The following is a 21,260-nucleotide window of genomic DNA, read 5'->3' as shown; positions in this document are numbered from 1 at the left end:
CATCTGATGTAATAAATGTGTCATCATCCTCCTGGGACTGATGTTTGGTACACATTTAAGTCTTCTCTTATGAGGGGACGCTTCAGGTGGTATCAGAGCCATAGGTTGGCCGTAGGACGAGACCCTAGGAGCGAAACCCCTTTTTCTGGCCCTTGTTCGTTAGGACTTTTCTTTCCTTAATTCTGCATTCACACAAACACTCACCACTGGTTCTTGCCCTGTTCCAGATGGCTGACAATGGATGGATTGGCGGAATCTGTCTGGGAGCCGCGGCAGTGGCGGCGCCGAGCTCGCCCGTCCACGGATGGAGGAGCGCCCACGGGGAGCCACGGCAGTGGCGGCGCCAGGGAGGAGTGCCGGCATGGCCTTGCGCCGCCGCCGAGCGGCAGCTCTCCCAGCGGCAGAGGGGCGCGAAGAGGAGGAGCGCTATGGAGGAGGGGCGCGGAGGGAGAAAGGAGCAAGGAAGAGAGAGAGGGGGAGCGGAGAGAGAGGGGTACGGAGAAGGGAGACCGCGGGGGATTAAAAAAGAAAAAAACATATGATGCGTGGGTCCCATAGAGTGGTAGTTGATATAGAGGGTGAATATAGAAGATAGATGGGTACGGAGAAACTGGATATAGAGGAGAGATCACGCTTATTAGGACGAAATATTCTTTTTAGAGGATGGATTTAGAGTACGACGAGTGCAGACAGCCTAATGCACAGTGGAGTAAGGGCAGTACCAACGCGCCAAATCATCTGGTTTCCTTAGAATTTAATGGAGCGCCACATCAGCAGTTTGATGAGGTGGCGGAGGAATTAAAGAGGAAAGAGAGGGAAACTGTTCCTTATATGAGAATTGGTGTCTTCGCATTCTTCGAGGGCGGAAGACATGAGCGTATGCGCAATGGGGGGGGAGAGCATAGTTAATAATTCAGCCAATTGTTGGATGTAAGGATCCTTAGAGCCTGCCTCTTAGTCCACTCATATAGTAGTTAGTCCTTCACTATTAATGTAAGGCCCCACTTGTCTTTCTCACAACATTTCTTGGTTCTTGTGTCGAAGCTAGCTGCAAACTTGCAACCCGCTTCTCATCTTTCTCCTTCACTTCAGCATTTAGCATTTTTGCAGTCTGTCGAAGAACACCAACGGAGAGAGTGGAAGAGGAGAGGAGTGGCCAAAATTTGTTTGGAGCCACATCAGAAACACTACGTTGGGTGATGTGTTGTTTAGATAGAGTTTCTAGCTGATTTGGAAGCTATGGAAACCGGCGCAAGGTTTCTGGGTTGGGATTGCCGTAATGCTGCAATATTTGGGAGCTTGCTTTGTCATTATTAGCACTTATTTTTACTGTATCAATAATGAATGAACTTAAAAGACAACGTACGATTGAACAATTAAGATTGCTGCATGCATCCTTGCAATTATGAAAAGTATGCCTAACTAATAAAATCAAATATCACATGATCATTTCAAAAATATGATGGAATATGTCAATCCGCCACTGCCATCAAGCATACAAGCGTTAGATAATTGGACGCACCGAACATCGTCCAGGTTCATTGTATTCGTACTGCGCAAGCATTTGAGCAGTGCGTGGATCTTTTTTGGTAGGAGTGCAGAGTAGCGCCTTGACCCGATAGCTGCGTGCAGAGTTCTCGTTTGACTTGGCTTCGCATGCGGCTTCGAGTCTCCCCGGAGGATTAGTTGCCCAGCACCGCAGCACGTAGTCCGATCCGATCCCAGCGGATAACCCGTCTCCAAAATATTCTCTGCTGTTTCAGTTTCAAATTGTTGGCCTTGACCATGCCACGCATATACTCCCTCCGTTCCAAATTATAAGTCATTTTAAAAATTTTGAAGAGTCAAAATTTTTCAAGTTTGACCAAATTTATATAACAAGATAATAACATTTGTAATACTAATTAAGTATTATTAGATTTCTTGTTAGCTATATTTTCATAGTATATCTATTTGATGTCATAATTTTTTTGTGTTTTTCTCTATAATTTTGGTCAAACTTTAAAATATTTTGACTCTCCAAGATTCTTGGAATGACTTATAATTTGAAAGAGAGGGAGTGTAGCATACATTCATCGCAACATATATGGCATTTTGCAGCCTCACTTTACGCCATGACCTTGAGCTCGGCTATTGAAGAAGAAGGTGGTATCTGTTGGCGTTGGCCTGGTGACCTTTTTACCGTTTTATGGTCTTTCTAGCTCTTTATTTTTTTAATATAACATGCAGCTCTTCCGTCGATTCATTTAAAAAACACGCGCATTAACTCCTTGCAAATGATATAGATGAAAGGATGCCGATTTTTTTCATGACCGAAATTGCACGCGCGCGCATTAATATAGGCTTTGTTTGGTTTTCCAGAATTCTAGAATAGTAACACTTTGACCGCTAATCAATATATTAAATAAAAATAGTTTACAAAACTAACTTCAGAATCCTGCGCTAGGAACCCTGACAAATTTAATGAGACCTTTGACCGCGTGATTAGAGAATTGTTACTGTAGCACCACTATAGCTAATTATAGATTAATTACCATCATTAGATTCGTCGTGAAATATTATACACATCCCTGAAAAAGTTTTGCAAATAGACTTCATTTATCCCTTCATACGAATCCTAGAAGACGCATTATAGCGTTAGACTGCATAGAGTTAGAGCCCATAAGAGTGCATAGAGTTAGAGCTGGAAACAATGCATCATTTAGAAGAAGACGACGCGGCGTTTCACTGTTAGTTTCTGCACTCCCTACTGTCCCTTTCCCGGCCCCTTGGCATTACTACAGCAGAACGGAAGCTGGCCTGGACCGCGGTGCTACAGTACCCATCTGTGCAAAAAGTTTTATAAATAGATTTCATTTAATATTTTAAATTAGTAAAATTTCATCGCAAAAATTTTTTACGTTTCGTCTAAACACGGCCTAATTGTGCAGCGCAGGCCATGCATTGATGCAGTGCATCTGAGGCAGATTGATTCGGTACGTGCTGCCCCTACACGAGAGGGACATGTGCCGCTGCGTGCTTCGATCTAGAAGCAGCATGCGGCTGAAAGGAACCGCTGCCTGAAAGCCAACCAACAGGCACTTGTATAGTTGTATTCGTGAAATTTGACACGTCTGCAACGCCAGAGCCCAGAGTACGACATGATCACATGAAACTGGGCCACATGGGTTAATGGATAAGAGCATCACCGGTCCATTCATTTGACTATGTGACTAAACAGTGTGGTGGCAGTGGCACGGCACATACTAGACGCAAACATTATTGTATTTTTCTTTCATTCTTTCCTCCTGGGCTCTGGCAGGCCTCCCCTTTAAAAGATTGTCTGTAAAGATAGACAAATGATAAAGATCTTGTTTGGTTCTCAAAAATTTTCCTATAATATCCATCACATCGAATCTTCGGATGCATGCATGAAGCATTAAATACAGTTGAAAAAATAACTAATTATATAATTTAACTGTAAATGACAAGATGAATCTTCTAAACCTATTTAGTCCATGATTGGACATTAATTGGTAAATAAAAATGAAAGTGCTACAGTTCCAAAATCCAAAAAATTTCGCGAACTAAAGAGAGCCTAAGGAGCAAAGGACATTTTGACATTACGTTCTTATTTTTGAGCAAAACTTTGTGACATTTTGTACCAGCGCCTCTCTCCGTTCGTATTTTTTTAGGAGGGATGCTAACGAGTTACAGCCCATATACGGTCCAATTACCTCTCTTACTTTTCAGCCCAAACGCAAAGCGATCATGCCGAAACTCCTCCTCCTCCCTTCCCTTCTTCCTTCAAAGGCTTCAGAGGCCCATGTTAAGAACTCAAGGCCCACGGACAAATCACCTCTCTTCCATGCTGCCGATGACGCCACCTCATCAGCAACCGCAGCACCACTCACACCTCTCCCCCTGGTTCATCCCTCGCCTCCCACTCGAGGCCGCGGGGGCTCGTCGTCCCTTATTGCCAGCCAAAACCTCACCCGGAGTTTGCGCGCCCCGCGAACTAAACCTCCCCGCGGCGGCCATTCGTCGCGGGTCTATGGGGCTGTCGCCCATGGCGGCGCGGGCGGCGTGCGGATGCTCATCGGCGGCGCTCGCGTTCTTCGGCTCCCGCCCCCTCCGCCGCGCCGGCCGCCGCCCGGCCGCCGCTTTCGCCTGGGGCCAGTCCTCCCCCTACGGCGGCTGCAGGAGCCGCCTGGCGCACAGCCTCGTGGATTCCGTCCTGGATGAACTCCGCTCCCGGCGGCGCGTCCGGGTCTCGGCAAAGTAATGCGCCCTTCACACTTGACTTGACGCTCCCATAAGTCATAAGTCGCTAGTGTTATAGTTTGAGCCGGTGCGTTGCTTGAGTTGTTTGTGCCAGTAGCTACTGAATTCCTCTGAACTTAGGAGCGGGGGCTTGAATTATTATTTGTGACTTAGGAACGACTTATTTATTCACTCTTATTACTTGAAAATGGGTATGACAGTAACTTTTTGAAGGTAAATAAAACGACTGTTGGAGTTTGAACCCTTGAATTTCTGGAGCAAACAATCCTGAGCAACTGCACAAAATAGACTTCTGATTTGCACCATACCGTAGGGGCATGATGAACTCGTGGTCAACTGTTGCATCTTAATGTGATTACTCTTGGGTGTAATTCAAAAAAGTTATGCAACAGGCATGCCATTTTTATAATTTATCCATGATCAGAAACATTGTTTTAGATAATGGATGACCAAACACCATATAAAGATGTGTTTCATTGAGCTTAAATGTTGCCATTTCTACACTTCTTGGGAATTAATACTACAACAGTTTGTGTAAAGAACTAGAAATAACCATGGACTGCTGCTGCTCTATTGTACTGCGATTGCAGCAGATGCTCTAGATCGATGTATTTTGCCCAATTCATACTGTATTTTCGGAATATGTATAGTTGTCGAGGTTCAAACGTTCAGCTAGCAAATCCAATATGCTTCTTATTACATGTTGTTTTTATTCTGCAAGATGTTTATGATAATTTCTGGAATGGTGCATGTCTATTAAATTTGTCACTGCTATTAATCATTTCGTTTAATGATAAAAAGTGCATGGAAACTTAATGTTGGAATTTCTTATTTCTCTTCAGGATAGGATTGCAGGGCACAAAAGAACTGTCTGACAATAAGATAGATAAGAGAGCATTACAGAAAGGGTTGCTGCTTGAATTTCAGAAAGATTCACAGAGATCTTTGCTAGCAGTTGTTGAACGGCCCGATGGAAAGAAAAACTGGATGGTGACTGATCAGGTCCTTTATGAACGGAGAACTATAATTTATCCAGTTGATTACCAGTCTAGTTTATTTATACCTGGATATACATCCTTCATTATTTTTCTTTAAACAGAGAGATATTATGGATTCTCCAGTGACATGACTGGTTTACTTTTGTACAGAACGGTATCTTGTCTTCGATAAAGCCCCAGCAGGTTACATATGTTGTCCCTGGTGTCATGAATTTTGACGCTTCAAGAATTGATGAATTTCTTGAGAAAGCGCAAGACCTTTTGGTAAGTGCTGCTATATGAGCTGAATATATTGCTGTGTACTATCTGTAGTGTTCATCAGGATGATCATACTATTTGTTAACAGGACCCAACGGTTTTGGAGTGTGCTTGGATGGAGCTTTCTGAGAAGGATAAATCAATAATGGTTGAGGAGTTTGCTGAGGTGAGGTTTCTAATTTTTTCGACTTCCTATTTTTCTTGTTGATATTCATATTTGATTCTTTGTGATTTACTCAGATAGTGTATGGTAACAAGGAGTCTCTGGAAAGCTACTGTGCACATTTTTTGTTATCAAGGGATATAGTCTATTTTGTCAAGGTAGAGAGCAGAGATTGTTCCATGTACCAACCTCGCTCACCACCTCAGGTATATTTTCTAAATATATGTGCGACTTACATAATGTGAACATTTAGATGATTTGGCAAGATGATGCATATTCTTTAGTAGCACTATGACCAATTGATCTTTTGTGATCAGTTGCACCTCCGGATTTTTAAGTCTGTTGGGCCACCTATTGTGGGGTCATTTGACGCCAGAATGCTCTAGTCTGGCTGAATAAAGTGGTCAAGTCCTTTTAACCGTGCCAGCTCCCTTCCACTTTTGAACTTACTATATGTGTTCATATGTTGAGTGCCATGGTTTGTATGAGTACACTATGGCTTTATGACTAGCATTTTGGTCTCTTGATATTGTTTATATTGGTTTTGCCCATCAGTTTCCAGTAATACTCCTTGGAAGAACATATTTTGGGGCCACTGTGTTTGTTCTCATCTTTTTCATCTGGATTCACAAGTAAAAGTCCTGTGACGTTTGGCGTTGCAATCTGGCATGTTTTATCAGATATGTATTCTGTTTATGTGTATTTAGCGGCTTCAGGTTTCATTATATTACTCTTATTGATTAATTTCTCCATTTTTATATTGGTTGGTTTGGTAGACTTATTTTCTTTTATCTGGTAGTAGGTAGAGGAACTTCTACGGCGAAAACGTGCTAAAGAGGAAGCCGAGAAGGAACTGGAAGAGTTTGTCCACTTAGTCAAGTCTGCCAAAGCATTGCCTATGGAGTCCAAGCCTCCTAAAAGTTCATGGTTGTTGGATGAGAAAGTAAGGCAAAAAATCGAGGCTCTTCAAGCATATGCAGTTGATGCATGTGACGATGAACAAAGAAGACTAGCAGGAAATGTAATATCTCATATTCCACTTTCCAATTTTTCCATACGCAAGTATCGTATTTATGTCTGCAATTCATTTTCACTACCCGTTGAGCTCTTGGGTGTCTCTAAGCCTTATATACTATAATATTAGCTTTATAAGTATTTGTTCCTTCATGAAAATTTGTCCCCCATTTTTTTAAAAAAATTTATTTCAAAAAAATATTTTTTAATTTAGCACCATTCTTCATTGAAGTAAATTGTTAAGTTTCCCTTCTTGCTGAATTTTGTAAGCGTGGTTTCTAATGTAATGGCAGATTCTCAAAGCTATGGGGTTCACAAGGACGTCATCAGCTGCTTTAAAGCTCCTTATAAATGTCGGTTACTTCCCTGCGCATGTCAACCTTGATCTTTTTAAGTACGATGTTCGTACCATGTACACTGAGGAAGTTTTGTCTGCTGCGGAGGAGCTTCTGGTGGGCAGACCTGATTCAGACATGGTATATTTAGTTTACTGCCGGATGCTGTGCCCTCTCTCTGCATATATACATGCCTAAATCTCTGATGGTTTATCTTTCAGCATATCAGAAAGGATCTTTCAACTTTGAAGGTGTACGCAATTGATGTAGATGAGGCTGATGAAGTATGTTTCTATTTCTTTTGCCACTGAATCTTTCACAAAGAATGAATGATACCTATATTTATTGTTAGTTCCCACAAATAAATGCATTTAACAATCAAAATTCTTGGTGATTCAGCTTGATGATGCATTGAGCGCAATTAGGCTCCCTGATGGTAGGATAAAGGTCTGGATACATGTTGCTGATCCAACGTGCATGATCAAACCTCGGGGCATCATTGATAGGTCATTTTCGCCATGTCAAGTCTCCTGTTCTATCCTTTGTATCATTGCATCTGTTATTTATTAGAAATCCTGTTTATTGTCTACAGGGAGGCAATGCACAGAGGAACCTCAATCTTTCTACCAACTGCTACATTTCCGATGTTCCCGGAGAGGCTTGCCATGAATGTTATGAGCTTGCAGCAGGGTAAACAATGCAAATCTGTAAGCGTATCTGTGACTTTGCACCCAGATGGGAGGTAATATTCCACTATTTTCCCTTGCTGATTTCTGAGCCAATTCTTTCTTTTTTTTAGATTGGATTTTCTTTGTTTTGTAAATAATTTCATTAGAGCATAGCACGTTCATTCACATTCCCATTTGTTTTGTGCATAGTATTGCAGAATATACTCTAGAGAATTCAGTCATCAAACCTACCTACATGTTGACATACGAGAGTGCAACTGAATTGCTTTACATGAGCCTGGAAGAAGAGGAAGAACTAAGGATTCTTCAAGAAGCTTCTTCCATCTGTGCACAGTGGCGTCGTAGCCAGGTACATACCAAATCAGTTTTGCTATTTGCTGCTCTATAATTCACCATTGCGCAAGTCACTTGTGATATGAAATGAAAACCCATTTAACATGACATCAATAATGTTTACACAACCTCGATGTATACAATTTTTTTTTGGTTGTGGGGGACAAAAGTTTAGCCTTATGCATTTCATCAGCTGACAATAAGGTATATTGGAAAGTAAATCCCTAAGAATTGGGCCGACATCTTCCATTGTCTATTGATGGTATTTATGTTCTTATTTTGTTTCTTAGTTAGCTTGCATGCCACTCTTACCAACAAATTGTTTCTGGGAGACCACCTCCTGCATTTCCGCTCCAAAATTTGACAGTCTTAAGTCTGCAGGGTTCAATAGACACTGCAATGATAGAGCCACGCATCAAGGTGTCAAATCCTGACGATCCTGAACCAAATATTAATCTATATGTTGAAGACCAAGCCAATCCGGCAATGCAGCTTGTATCTGAAATGATGGTACTTTGTGGCGAGGCAGTGGCTGCTTTTGGCGCTGATAACAATCTCCCTTTGCCATACAGAGGTCACCCCCAGTGTAACACGGCAGTGTCAGCATTTTCTCATCTACCAGATGGGCCTGCAAGGAGCTTTGCCAATATCAGTGTGCTCCGCGCTGCAGAAATGGATTTTCAAAAACCTGTACCACATGGCATACTTGGTATTCCTGGATACGTGCAGTTCACCTCTCCTATTCGAAGATATGTTGATTTGCTAGCTCACTACCAGGTAAATACACTACTACTCCTATGGGTCAAAGAAAAGTTTGCATAGTAGGCAAGAAATTTGGAAATTGTGCATTTATATTTCCAGCATGTCGCCAGATTTCTTAGTGTGTTGTTATTTCTCATTGTTTAATTATATTTTGATGTTGCCAGATTTTTAGTGTGTTCTCAATTTCTCATTGTTTAATCATTTTACCTTCATCAGAAGAATATATCTATGTCAACTTGATTTCAAATATTAACAAGGAGTTACACTGTAGGTAAAAGCTTTTCTTAGAGGTGATTCTCCGCCATATTCAGCTGGTGACCTAGAAGGAATGACATTTATTGCGAGCATGCATGTTAAAGTAGCTAGGAGGCTTCATAGCAACAGCTTACGTTACTGGTTGTTGGAATACTTGAGGAGACAGCCAAAAGGGAGGAAGTACAAAGCACTGATTCTTAAGTTTGTTAAGGATCGTATGGCAGTTCTGCTTTTGGTGGAGGTAGATCAACATTCTCCCTATGATAAATTTTATTTGGTGGTTTAGATTTTCATATAATTAACTTTCACCGTGATAATATACATTGTAGTAGCTTAGGTATGCGTGCATATATGTTCCAAATAACTCCTATAAGTCCTAATTGCCCAAATTATTTACCGGTCTAGCCGATCCCAGATGATGTTTGCTGCTTCTACCCAATTCATGACATTTACTTTAATCACAAAAACCTGGTTCCTGACTGGTCTGGGACAAAAACACATGCTGTGGAATAGGAAGAGGTCATGGCGGATGCGTTAGTAGTATTCAGTCAGTGTATTAAGTACAGAATTGAACCAGTACTACTGTTATTTTGTCCATTCTGATTTTGACGGTATGGATTTTTTGTCATCACTGTTTGTTACAACTACTTAAGCAAGCTAGTGAAACTTACCCAAACCGGCTAAGGGGAGGAAATGACATCCTTCTCCTTTTGGGAGTCCTAGATGTTCTGGGCAGCTATTGAGAGAACAAGGTTTTACTTGCAGTGGCAGTAGGTCAACTGAATCCCTTTGCTAGCCTAATAAGCCATCAATTGTGTTCCTTAGACTTGTATTGTGAATCATTTGGTAACATCTGCTTCTATTTGCTTCCCATCTCCCTCTCAAGTATCTTTCTCATGAGTATCATTCTTCCAATGCTGATGGCTAATGCCACCAACAGGTCGGGATGCAGGTTACAACAATAGTCTCGCGTGGGAAAGTGGGAGATGAAGTTAGTGTTGCTGTGGACACGGCTCATCCGCGTGACGATATCTTATCAATCAGAGAGGTTATTGAGGATACCGATGATAATGAGGAGTAAATGCAGGCAAATCTCAATCCTCACACTTCGGATTTGCAGCAACCTGCAGGTACTGAGGTGCAATGTTACAGTCGTCTGTTCCTCTGCTGTGACTGCAGTTACATTTTGGTGCCGGTAATCCTCCGAAAGACCATGCCCTTGAGCTCGTCGGTCCAGTCAGTGTAGCATGGATACAAATGGTAAATTGCAAGGGTATGGTATAAGTACCAGTAGTAATTCATTTCAAGCATAGATGGATGGACAGCATTGATAAAGAGGTTAACAGTTCGTTTCTCTCGAGCTAGGTTCTGTGACAACCAGGGTCCCACATTCTGATACATAGGAAATTTTGTATAGCTGCAATGTCGGCAACTTCATTTCTTGCGGGATTTCTGTTGATATCCCTAAACCACTGTGATGTATACTTGATGTATAGGATAGTAATAAGATTTCCGTAGATCATTGCAATGTACTCAACCACTGTACGCCATTGTGTTAAGATGATCGAACTGATGATTCATTTTTAGGAGTATTGCTGTAATGAAACGGTCAGATTTTTTTCCCTCTCTCAAGGATTCTTCCTCCACGGAGTTATGTTCCAGTGTAAGAACTGTGAATCCCTTCTGCATTGATGCTCAACACACAATCATCTATCGAGCTGATTTGACATACTCCCTCCATCCCAGAAAGAATGCAACTCTCAGCACACAAACATCTATGGAGAGATTTGACTCATAAAGAGCGTGTAGTTGACTTATTCATAATCCTTTTGGGCACACCTGATTAATTACATCTTCAAGACGAGTGATGTACGGCACCTCCAATTAAGTTACACTTTTATGGTGGTTGTGGAAAATTTAGAGACTTGAGTGTCTGTTTGGCTGGCAAGCTAACCAGCTAGCAGTGTTTTTCTCTCACACTAAATTAGCACCATCCAGCAGTACTTTTTTCTCATAGCAAATCAGCATCTCTCTCATAGCAAATCAGCACCAGACACAGCCAGCCGAACAAAATTATGGGTGGATCGCATATGATGTGGTGTCATTACTTCGCTGCAGTGTGTTAACAATAACCATCATCACATTAGCGATAAATTGAATTTAATGATTAAGGGAGCAACTTTCGCCGTACACCTCCCTATCAAACACGAAGCATGCTACGAATACACGTAACACTGCATCCAAAATCTACTTACCGCACAACTCCTCTAAACTCTTGCATTTTCTTCCGTGTTTCATGCGCATGGACTACAAGCTACTTATTTAAGTGGTGCCATGGTTAGCTGTGTTAGAGCATCTCCAACAATAGCCCCCAAATCACAGCCCTCGTATAGCTTCTGGGTCTGGTCTCCATCTCATACCATCTAAATAATACATCCAACTCAAACAGAAGCCCTCATATTTGAGTCCTCATCCAAGTCTAGTGGGGCTGGTGAGTGGGGCCCACGAATGGAGGGCTCCCTAAAGACCCCTTAGACCTAGGGGTGGAGGGGAAGATTTGGAGGCCTCCATAGTTTATGGACTTAAGTAGAGGGTCTGCCGGAGTTGTTTTTCTTAATTTCACCTTTCAAATTTAGGGTAGTGGGTTTGATAGAGGGTTTGCTGGAGTTGCTCTTATGGTTCTACCCCCCCCCCCCCTAAATCACAATAGCAAGAGTACATAGGTAATCTGGGTACAATTTTGAAGGAGAATCGGAGAGATTAGGCAAGGAATAGCAAGAACTAAGGCTAGGAATCAAGAACAGCAAAGGGATAATAGAGAGGCAGTCTTGGGGAGGAAGACGATGTCGCTATCTGGTCGATGCCCTTCTCTATCTTGACATGTCTTTATGTATTGCTGGCTCCCTCTAATCCATAAGCTGACACATTCCCCTGATGAGCCCATACATTGGCCCACTACATTACCACAAGGTAGCTGGGTCATGACAAGCTGTCACTAGTCTGACCATAGTCCTTCGGTTCCCGCCGTCAGCCGGTGCTATATCGCCGGCGATGAGGTCTGGTTCAGTGGTTGGTTTGGACTTTGGAGAAGTTCCGGGCAGCAGCTACAGCTGGCCGAGGCGCGCGAAGCGTGATGCTCGGTCCGAACGGCGCTGGTGGATCTATTTGTCCGAGATGGAACGGCCGCGCGCGCGGCACGGGGCACACCTGCGGCGTGAGCAGCGCGGACAAATCGAAAATCACGGGAAAATTCAGAGGATGGGTGGTGGTTAACTGATCACCCAAAACTAACAGTTGGGTCCATCACCCTTCACTTCCCATCGAACCAATCAAACACAGTACACAAAAAGAAAGAATTTGTCAATCAACAACGGCTTTAAGCATACTTGATTACACATAGTCTAACCAGCCAATCAACAATCTTGGGCACAAACTTCTGCCAGTACAAACGACAAAAACTACACCCGACCTGAATTACTACACTACAAACCAACCAAAGAACTTCTTCAGATTTCACCGCACCTACGCATTGGAGCTTCTGCGCCTCCAGCCTCCAAAATCCTCATCATCTTCCTCAACCTGAAACCAGTCATCGGCACGCAGGTAAGTCTACGGGGCTAAGCCAAATTCAATGGTGCCAATAGGGGCGGACAACAGACTACGGGCGTCCGCTGTCCTGTCCACAATGCTTCTCGAGGCTCTCTATCGTCGTACCTGGGCGGCGGTGAAGGTGATGCCGACCTTGATCTCGCCGTGGTACGTGCTGTCGGCGAGGACCACGTTGTGCTTCCCCGCGTTGAGGTGGTACGAGCCGCGCTCCGCGCCCAAGCTGATGATGTCCGTCACGTCGATCCTGCAACGCGGAGGATCATCATCGGTTAGTCCGGTTGCGGTCAACTGCTCTGTGTCCGGAGGGTGGAGCAGCATTTCGGTTGTTTGGGACTAGCAGTTGGGCGTGGTTGGCTGTACAGGGCAGCAGAGCAGGCACTCACGTAGCCTCGCCGAGGAAGTCGTCGCTGGAGAAGTGGTCGTGGTCCATGATCCGGAGGATGAGCTTGTGCTGCGCGCTGGACGCCGAAGAGTTGATCTGGAACTTGAACACCTCGTTCCAGCACGGGTTCCTCCCCTGGTCTGCAACACACACACAAGCCGGCAGCTCAGTCATCAGCCCGTGCCAAGGTCGGCAGGATATTCGTGATCATGCATGACCTGAAAAGGGGGGATTTAGCAGGAAGAAAAAGAATCTATAGCGGGGCTGACCTCGGGCGACGCTGCTCTTGCGCTCCTGACTCCGGTACTGCACGATCACGTAGGGGTCGATCTTCCCTGCAGGCAGGAGGCGGCAACGCCAACGCAACACACCGTCAGACCAGATCGATCGCCGTATAATCCGCCCAAAAACACGAGAGCGAAGCAACAACCCAACGAATCGCAACACCACACGCGACCGGGGGGGTCAGCAATTCGGCCGCGAGAGGCGACCCGTGCACGCACCTAGGAAATCGCTGCCGGAGAGGCCCCTGGCGTCGACGAGGTGCACCTCCAGGACGCCCTTCCCCATCTTCTCTCGCCTTCTCCGCTCGACGTCAGCCCAAGGGTCTCTTCTTCGTCTAGGGGAGTTGCGGCCGGGGCGTCCTCTTCTTTGTTCTTTAACTTCCGGCGCTGGCGAAGGCTACAGATACCTGACCGGTGGCGTGCGCGCGTATTTATCTATCGGCGCGCTTCGCTCCCGCTGCGTTGGCTGGCTGAGTCCAGGTCAGAGCTCTGAAGCGGTCGCCGGGGCCAAGAGGAACGCACGCCTTTCTTTCTTTTTTTCTCCCGGTCTCCTTCCTCTGTCCCAGTCTCCTCGCAAAGACGCTTCCTCGCCCGTTTCCTATGCCAGCTCGGCGGCCTCTTCTGCGCGAGCAAAATCGCCGCGCGTTGTCGTCTTCGTGGAAGCGGCGCGACAGCCTCCAACTACCCGGGCTCGTCGTGCTTTGACCTGTTGCCGCAGGTAATAAGTACAGCGAGCCAGCATGGGCCCGCGCCATTTGGTCCCTCTACGGCTCTACATGTGTTACACTTTTTTTTCTTTGTTTTTCAGATGATGATTCCTCTTGCATTGATCCCCGGGGCCTTCCTATCTATCTTGTGGAAGATAGATAAGACATCCATCTTTAAATCTCACTTTGGCCCAATTAATTTAAACAATTTGATAGAATCGATTCAAAAAAAATTTAAACATGTTCAACATTTGAACATCAAAATGTTTGAAATTATGAAGACAAAATATTGAAACTAGAATAACAAAATTTTCAAATGGTAAAATCAAAATGTCTTTCTCCGCAGCTCCTTCTCCGCGAGTATCTTCCCTGGTGGGATTCTTCTCCGATGCAGCACCGCGCAACACGGCAGCGGGGCCGCAAGCGGCGACACACAGCGCGCCGTGGAGCGGGGACGGCGGCCTGGTGCGGCGCAGCACCGACGCGCAGGACCGCAGCGGCAGCGCGCAGCCGCGGGACGGCAGCGCGCAGCCGCGGGACGGCAGCGTGGCGATCGGCGGCGGGTGACGGCGGGCAGAGCATGGGAGGATGGCGGGCAATGCGAGGGAGGAGGGAAAAAGGAGAAGGAAAAAGGTGGGGGTTAGAATTTGTGTGGGATCCAAAGATTCTAATTGGTTTGCACGAATCTCAAATATAATAAGTTAAAATCTATAATTTATCGGAAGATGGATAGGAAGTGCGCGTGTCCTGTGGGATTTTCTGATCGCTAGCTGCTGACTTTTCAGATGATTCTCTCGCGTCGCTCTCCCGTGTGCTCGTGATCACTGCTGACTTGTCAGACCAGACGACGCCTTCCCTAATTTGCAGAACGCGGCCCGTGCGAAGTACGCGTGCACGCAGAGACCCTTGACGAAGAGTCGAAGACCCCTTGCTTTGGTTTGTACTTCAGGTTTGGGACTCTGGACTCTGGAGCGGTTTGATCGTTTCTACGCGGGCTACGCGGGCAGTTTGTGTGCTCCTTCCTAGGCGCTTCTCTCTAGCTTTTGGCTACTAGCGTCTAGAAATTTTTTTCGAGATCCCCAACGTAAACTTACATCGAAGAATGATCGTGAATGCATTTTCGGGTATATGTGTTTAGATCCCAATTTTTTTAAAAAAAACGTAATATCGAATGTTTGGACACATGCATAGAATATTAAATAAAATCTATATACAAATTTTTTTGCACGGATAGATTGTAAATCACGAGATAAATCTAATGAACCTACTTAATTCGAATTCGTGATGTACAACAGTGATGCTGCAGTAACCATTTGCTAATTATGAATTATAATCATGAATTAATTAGGCTCATTAAATTTATCTCGGATTTACAACCCATCCTTGCAAAAAGTTTTATAAATTAATTTTATTTAGTACTTCGAAATAGCTAGATTCTCTTTTAAAAAATTTACGCTAAAGTAACTAAGGCCTTGTTTAGTTGCGCACGTAAACTTTTTGAAATGAAATCTTTGCACATTTGAAGTATTAAACATAGACTAATTACAAAACTAATTACAGAGCTTGTCTGTAAACTACGAGACGAATCTAATGAGTCTAACTAATCCATCACTAGAGCATATGTACTGTAGCAATTATTGTAGCAATTTAGTGTCTAATCATAGTCTAATTAGACTCATTAGATTCGTCTCGCAATTTACAAGCAAACTATGTAATTTGTTTTTATTTTATCTAGATTTAATACTTCATGCATGTAAAATTCTCTTTATAGATTTAGAATTTTGGACTTTGCAAGGCTAAACACATGTGACCGACCGGACCAGTCGCTCTCAAGTCTCTCAGGTCATGGATTTCAGCGTTTTAGAGTGTCAGGTGTTGCGTTTGCTTCTGACCTCAGCAACTGACGAGGACATGTCGAGAGACTAGCACATAATATCCCAGTGCCAAATATCAAAATCTTTGTTTCAGTCGTTAGCAGGTAGCGAGTAGTAGCTAGTTGCTGACTTTGGCATTGTTTGGATTGGCAAGGAATCTAGCACGCACATATTTCAAAAAAAAATCTCGCATGAATGAAGTACTAAATGAAGTCTATTTGTAAAAATTTTTTTGGGATGGGTGTAACTTTTCGTGACGAATCTAATGACGGTAATTAATCGATAATTAGCTATAGTGATGCTATAGTAACCATCCTCTAATCGCGCGGTCAAAGGCCTCATTAGATTCTTCAGGGTCACTAGCGCGGGGGTTCTGAAGTTGGTTTTGTAAACTGTCTTTGTTTGACACCGTAATTAGCAGTCAAAATTTACTATTCATTACCATGCTACAAAACCAAACAAGGCCTTTATTCGTAACTAGGTAATGAAATTGTTTACTCATCACAACTCGATACTGGATATATATTTACAACTTGGTACAGGATATATTTAGTCGCATAGTTGCAGCAATGATGTAGAGTTGAAGGTGACAGCCTGAAAAATGCTTCTGTAATAGACAAACATGAAGTTTCGTAACTGACGTCTTCCATCATAAATCCAATTATCATCGGATAGAGGAAATGCAAGAGTACAAACGACGCAAACTGGAGCTAGAATAACAGAACAAGCTGGTAAAATGGCATCAGCAGCATTCACTCATACAGAATCTGGCAACGTTCACAAACACTAAGCAGATGAAGACTTGACAGTCGCAGCCTTGATGATGTCCACAAACTCGGGCTGCAAAAGTGGAAAATCGGGGGGTCAGAATTGTGAAACTATATCAAGATGTGTAGCATGATGCCTCCAGTGAGCTCTACGACAAAAATATTTCCAGTGCTATGGGTTTGTTTTGTATAACTATTTGGATTTCGGCATATATATTTTTCATTAAGAAGGCACACGGATAGTACCTTCAGTGACGCTCCACCAACAAGGAATCCATCAACATCTGGTTGAGCCGCAAGCTCTTTGCAGTTAGCTCCATTCACAGACCCTGGACACATACAGGATACAGAAAGGGGTTAGCCCTATTTCGGAGCAACAAGAGGCTAATTTGATTTGTATAAACCACAAATCAACAATCTTCATTTCCCAGTTCCATAATCAAAAGTCTTTATAGAACTTCCAACATATTGTAGCAGTAGGTATGGAAGATAGCAAGTGGTTTCTGTGGTGCTACCTCCATAAATTATCCTGGTCGATTCAGCAACTGCAGGACTAACATTAGAGTGGAGCCACTTTCTCAGACCATCGTGAACCTACAATATATCATGCAAATTTTAAAGTTTAGTCAAGGCAGAATAAAGCATCATTGAAATTGATTTGTCAAGCAACAATAATTATCAAGTATAAATGGGAGACACTATTGTCAGGCAACAGCATGCCAACGATCTTGTTTAAGAAGTTATACCTCCTGAGCCTGGGCAGGGGTTGCAACCTTGCCGGTCCCAATAGCCCAAACTGGCTCATAGGCCAATACAATGTTTGTCCAATCTGATACCTTCTCTGAAAAACAGAGAAGCACAGTAAAAGCGAGATAGGAGAAAACAAAAAAGCCTTTGTTTTTGTATGATGACATAAAATTCAAAGCAACAACCTAAAAGAACACATGATGCTAAAAGAGGATTCAATTAATAATAGTAATCTGTGTTTACTTAGGTAAAAAACTGTAACGTCCCGCCTCCCCGAGGCCAGGCCTGCTTACATCTGACAACTTATCTAAGACATAGACTGCCCTCACAGACCAAGACAAGTCTTTTCTGCACATTTTTATCCTCACTCGGTGTGCACCCGAGAATAATTTCCCGGTCGATCACCTATCCCAAAATTGCTCTAGGCCAAGTGCGCTTAACCTCAGAGTTCTTTGGAGATCGGCTTCCGGAAAAAGAAGTTGCAATTTGTATGAGTATCCTATTAATCCTATTAAGCCCTAGGCCGGGATGTCACAAAAACAAGCATATAAGTAATTTAACATGTGTCTTGACAAGACAGTTCCATTTAAAAATGACAATAGCTTTCAGACTTACCCTATTTCATTTTTTTTCACAAGAGTTTCTGGCTACACAATGTAAAAGCAGTAAAAAAGCATTGCATACTGGAACCTAAATTGAACAGCAACAGGAGTTGATGGAAAACATAAAATGTTCTGAAAGCAGGGAGGCAAATGCTTGTTTCATATAATCTGCTTAAATAATATAATAGTAGAAGGTAAAAGTTACCAGAAATAGCCTTTGTTTGCGCAGCAACAACATCCATTGTTGTTCCTGCTTCCCTCTGCTCAAGGGTCTCGCCTATGCAAGCAATTACCTTGAGACCTTGGGAGAGTGCATATGCAACTTTTTCGGCAACGAACTGTCATGATTTGAAGAAAGTTGATATTACTAAAGATAAAATATCAGTTTAGACAGCTTGATGAACACAATTAATAAGCCAACTCAAATTCTGTTATACGGACTAGTGATGTCAAAATATAACAAGTTGGGAATTTAACAGTGCATGGCCCTAATAACAGCCACTGCCTCACCAAATACAAATCTGGTAGACTTACCAACAAGTTTTGGGACCTAAATGTTGCTATGTATGCAAACTAACTTCAACTGTTAAGTGAGAACAATCAAATCTGGCATGAAATGTTAATATCTTTTTAACATAAGTCCAGTATTTTTTTTGTTCTGTGAAACAATGCCACTAATTTCCAATATAGGTTTTTCCTAGCATATAGTAAAATAACACAGGAATGTTGCAACAAATAAATCAGACCACAGTCCTTTCCAAGCAGCCAGCAGAATAACAAAGGAATGTGGGTTGCCAGTACAAGAGATAAATCAGATCAGGTCAACTAAACAAATTCAACAGAAGACTTAGAAATAAAAATGCACTCACATCACTGGATTCGCCCATCAGAGCTCTGCGCTCCGAGTGCCCCAAGATGACCCACGGCACCTGCAGGTTCACCAGCATCTCAGCACTGCATCAAGAAAAGTGACATATATTAGCGAATTGGAAGCAACACTTCACTGACAATTCATTTGGTTAGTTGGATTAATGAAATGGGTGACTCCAACACACTATCATGATAACCACAAAGAGCTCTATTTGCCTTAACAGCGACCTTTCTTAGTACTCAACATTGCTAAATATTCCAGGATCCAATCGATGACCAAAAGTACAGAGACTTGGTGCAATTACTATCATCAAATTCGATACCACTGAAGATCCATCACTCAAAGGAATTCATATGTTTGACTAGGCATACCATCCTTATCCCCAGTGACAAAATATAGAGCCCTTTCTGCCATAATCAAGCCACATTTACAGAAACTGAAACCAAACGAGCTACAAGGACTGAAAGGTGAGAGTGAGATCTGTAACTCTATACTCCGTAACATATACCCCCGCACTAATCTAGATGCTCTTGAGTCTTGACCCAATCTGTCAGAGCAGACAAGCGTTTCATTCTACCGCATCTACCACAACGCTAACCATGACACATCAAAATTCAAAACAAGAGGGAGAAGCAACCTGATCTCGCCGGTGAAGGCACCGCCCTTGCGCACCCAGCAGTTCTGCGCGGCGACGGCAAAGTCCAGGCGCAGCAGCCCCTTGACCTGGGGCAGGAAGACGAACGGCGGGCTCACCACCACCTCTGCTCGCGTCACCAGAAACCAACCAAACCAAACCCGGAGATCAGCATACAGATCGATCCAGCCAAAACCAAACCCCCAGTCAAAACGGCCCCGCGGTTGCAGGCGCGGGGAGCTGGGATCATGAGAACTGTGACGACTCACCGACGACGTCCTCGGAGGGCACCTCAGCCTCGTTGAGCACGGTCACGATCTTCTTCACGTCCTCGCCGGTGCCGTTCTACGCGCGGGGGGAGCGGATGCCATCAGGGATCAAACCAAAAAAAAAAAAAAAAGCCAAGCCAAGCTCCGGCGTAACGAGACGTCGGATTCAAATCGAGAGGCGGCTACTTACGCATTTCCAGTTGCCGCCGACGAAGAACTTCCTGGCAGCCATGGCTCGTCGCGCGCGAGGCGGAGCAGCGGCGATGGGGATAGTGGAGTTGGGTTTGGAGTTGGTGTGCGTGCGTGAGGCGAATCGATTCGAGATGGGGCGGTTATATCGAGGTGGGGCGGCGTCCAGGTGGCGGTGGCTGGCTTTTTGCGGCGGAAGAAAGAAGCTTTGGGCTTTGGAAATGTGTGCCTTGTGCAGCGTTTTCTTCCTGGCTGATGCTGCGGGCGCCTATGGTAGAGCAGAAGCCGCCGCGGAGCCAATCGCAGCTGGTTTGGAGCATACGCAGCCGGGTTTCGGCTCAAACCGCGGGCCCTGTGACTCGAGTACAAGAAGAGGCAGGCGCCTCCGTTTTTCAGAGTAGCACACAAAATCTAACACAAGAATGTTGTGACTCAGGGTCACACCGACGGGCTGAAGACGTCTTCGTGAAGGCAAAGCGTAGTCTAGTGGGTGTGTGGGTCCGGTTGGTCAGTGAGTGCGTGAGGGAGGGATATATTCCCCTAAGCTTGTAACAGAAGTAAGAATGTTTTTATCTGAAATCAAATAGAACTTGCGAGGCAGGGTCCTCGGCCTGGTTTTTCCCCAACTCCGATCTGCTGCTAGTGTATCTCACGTCGACGGCGATCGCCGCGGCCACGGGGCATTACAAGTGGTATCAGATTCACGGTCCTCGGCGCGCTCCCGCCCTACTGGTCGGTCCCGGTTTGGTCTGCATCGCCTTCCCGGCGCTGCGGATCCGCTCCGCCGTGAATTACTCCAATTCCGGCGTCCTCGCCCCGCCCACCGACTCCCAGTCGGCGGCGGCCACCGCATATCGACGGTTAGCTGTCCAGCGCCGTCGACCATCCACCTTCTCGCGCCGCTTAGGTTTAGTCCGGGATCGAGTCAACAGTCTATATTCTTCGGCGCGGCGGCGAACATCTCGTCGTCGTTTGTGGGTTCCGGTTGCGGCTGCGGCATTCCTTCGGCTTGGATCGATTCTGTTCGGGCCCCGGTGTGTGGGGTTTTGCCAAATCGAGCAGTGTCTCCGGGTTTGAGGAGCAGTCGCCACGGCTCCCCCTAAGCCTTCCGTGCAGACCCAGTTCGTTCTCTCCAAGATGGACGCCCGTTTCCAGCAGGACGACGAGCACTGGACTCAGGTAAACGAGAATTTCGATCTACTTTTCGCTCGGGTAGAGTCGCTTGGAGTCAATCAGGCGCGTCTGGAGTCGCAGA

At 44.5% G+C, this 21,260-nt stretch overlaps 2 protein-coding genes across 4 annotated transcripts; one reads left to right on the top strand and one right to left on the bottom strand.

Annotated features, from left to right (window-relative positions):
* Positions 1 to 3,877: 3,877 nt before the first annotated feature.
* LOC120672645 (ribonuclease II, chloroplastic/mitochondrial-like) lies at positions 3,878 to 10,702 on the top strand. 3 transcript variants are annotated; one of them, XM_039953168.1, is made up of 14 exons: positions 3,878 to 4,260; positions 5,106 to 5,265; positions 5,412 to 5,525; positions 5,608 to 5,685; positions 5,760 to 5,888; positions 6,485 to 6,703; positions 6,990 to 7,172; positions 7,253 to 7,315; positions 7,431 to 7,537; positions 7,624 to 7,773; positions 7,910 to 8,069; positions 8,435 to 8,830; positions 9,087 to 9,311; positions 10,011 to 10,702. In XM_039953168.1, the coding sequence occupies exons 1-14, from the start codon at positions 4,034 to 4,036 to the stop codon at positions 10,149 to 10,151; spliced, it is 2,352 nt and encodes a 783-aa protein (XP_039809102.1). In that variant the 5' UTR covers positions 3,878 to 4,033; the 3' UTR covers positions 10,152 to 10,702. The 3 variants fall into 3 exon arrangements, 2 of the variants coding, with proteins under 2 accessions (XP_039809102.1, XP_039809103.1); XR_005674231.1 differs by having other exon boundaries at positions 3,882 to 4,260; positions 6,482 to 6,703; positions 7,918 to 8,069; XM_039953169.1 differs by lacking the exon at positions 10,011 to 10,702 and having other exon boundaries at positions 3,880 to 4,260; positions 9,077 to 9,302.
* Positions 10,703 to 12,415: 1,713 nt separating this feature from the next.
* Positions 12,416 to 20,247, bottom strand: LOC120675054 (triosephosphate isomerase, cytosolic-like). Its single transcript, XM_039956146.1, has 15 exons — positions 20,007 to 20,247; positions 19,817 to 19,892; positions 19,551 to 19,674; positions 18,912 to 18,996; positions 18,248 to 18,380; positions 17,440 to 17,534; positions 17,209 to 17,287; positions 16,940 to 17,022; positions 16,714 to 16,766; positions 16,369 to 16,372; positions 13,565 to 13,742; positions 13,331 to 13,396; positions 13,063 to 13,201; positions 12,785 to 12,923; positions 12,416 to 12,649 (listed from the first exon to the last, which is right to left on the bottom strand). The coding sequence occupies exons 1-15, from the start codon at positions 20,046 to 20,048 to the stop codon at positions 12,593 to 12,595; spliced, it is 1,353 nt and encodes a 450-aa protein (XP_039812080.1). The 5' UTR covers positions 20,049 to 20,247; the 3' UTR covers positions 12,416 to 12,592.
* Between the last annotated feature and the right edge of the window lie 1,013 nt (positions 20,248 to 21,260).

Source organism: Panicum virgatum, chromosome 5N (genome assembly GCF_016808335.1).
Source record: "Panicum virgatum strain AP13 chromosome 5N, P.virgatum_v5, whole genome shotgun sequence".
Lineage (NCBI taxonomy): Eukaryota > Viridiplantae > Streptophyta > Magnoliopsida > Poales > Poaceae > Panicum > Panicum virgatum.
This window is presented reverse-complemented; position numbering and strand designations above follow the sequence as displayed.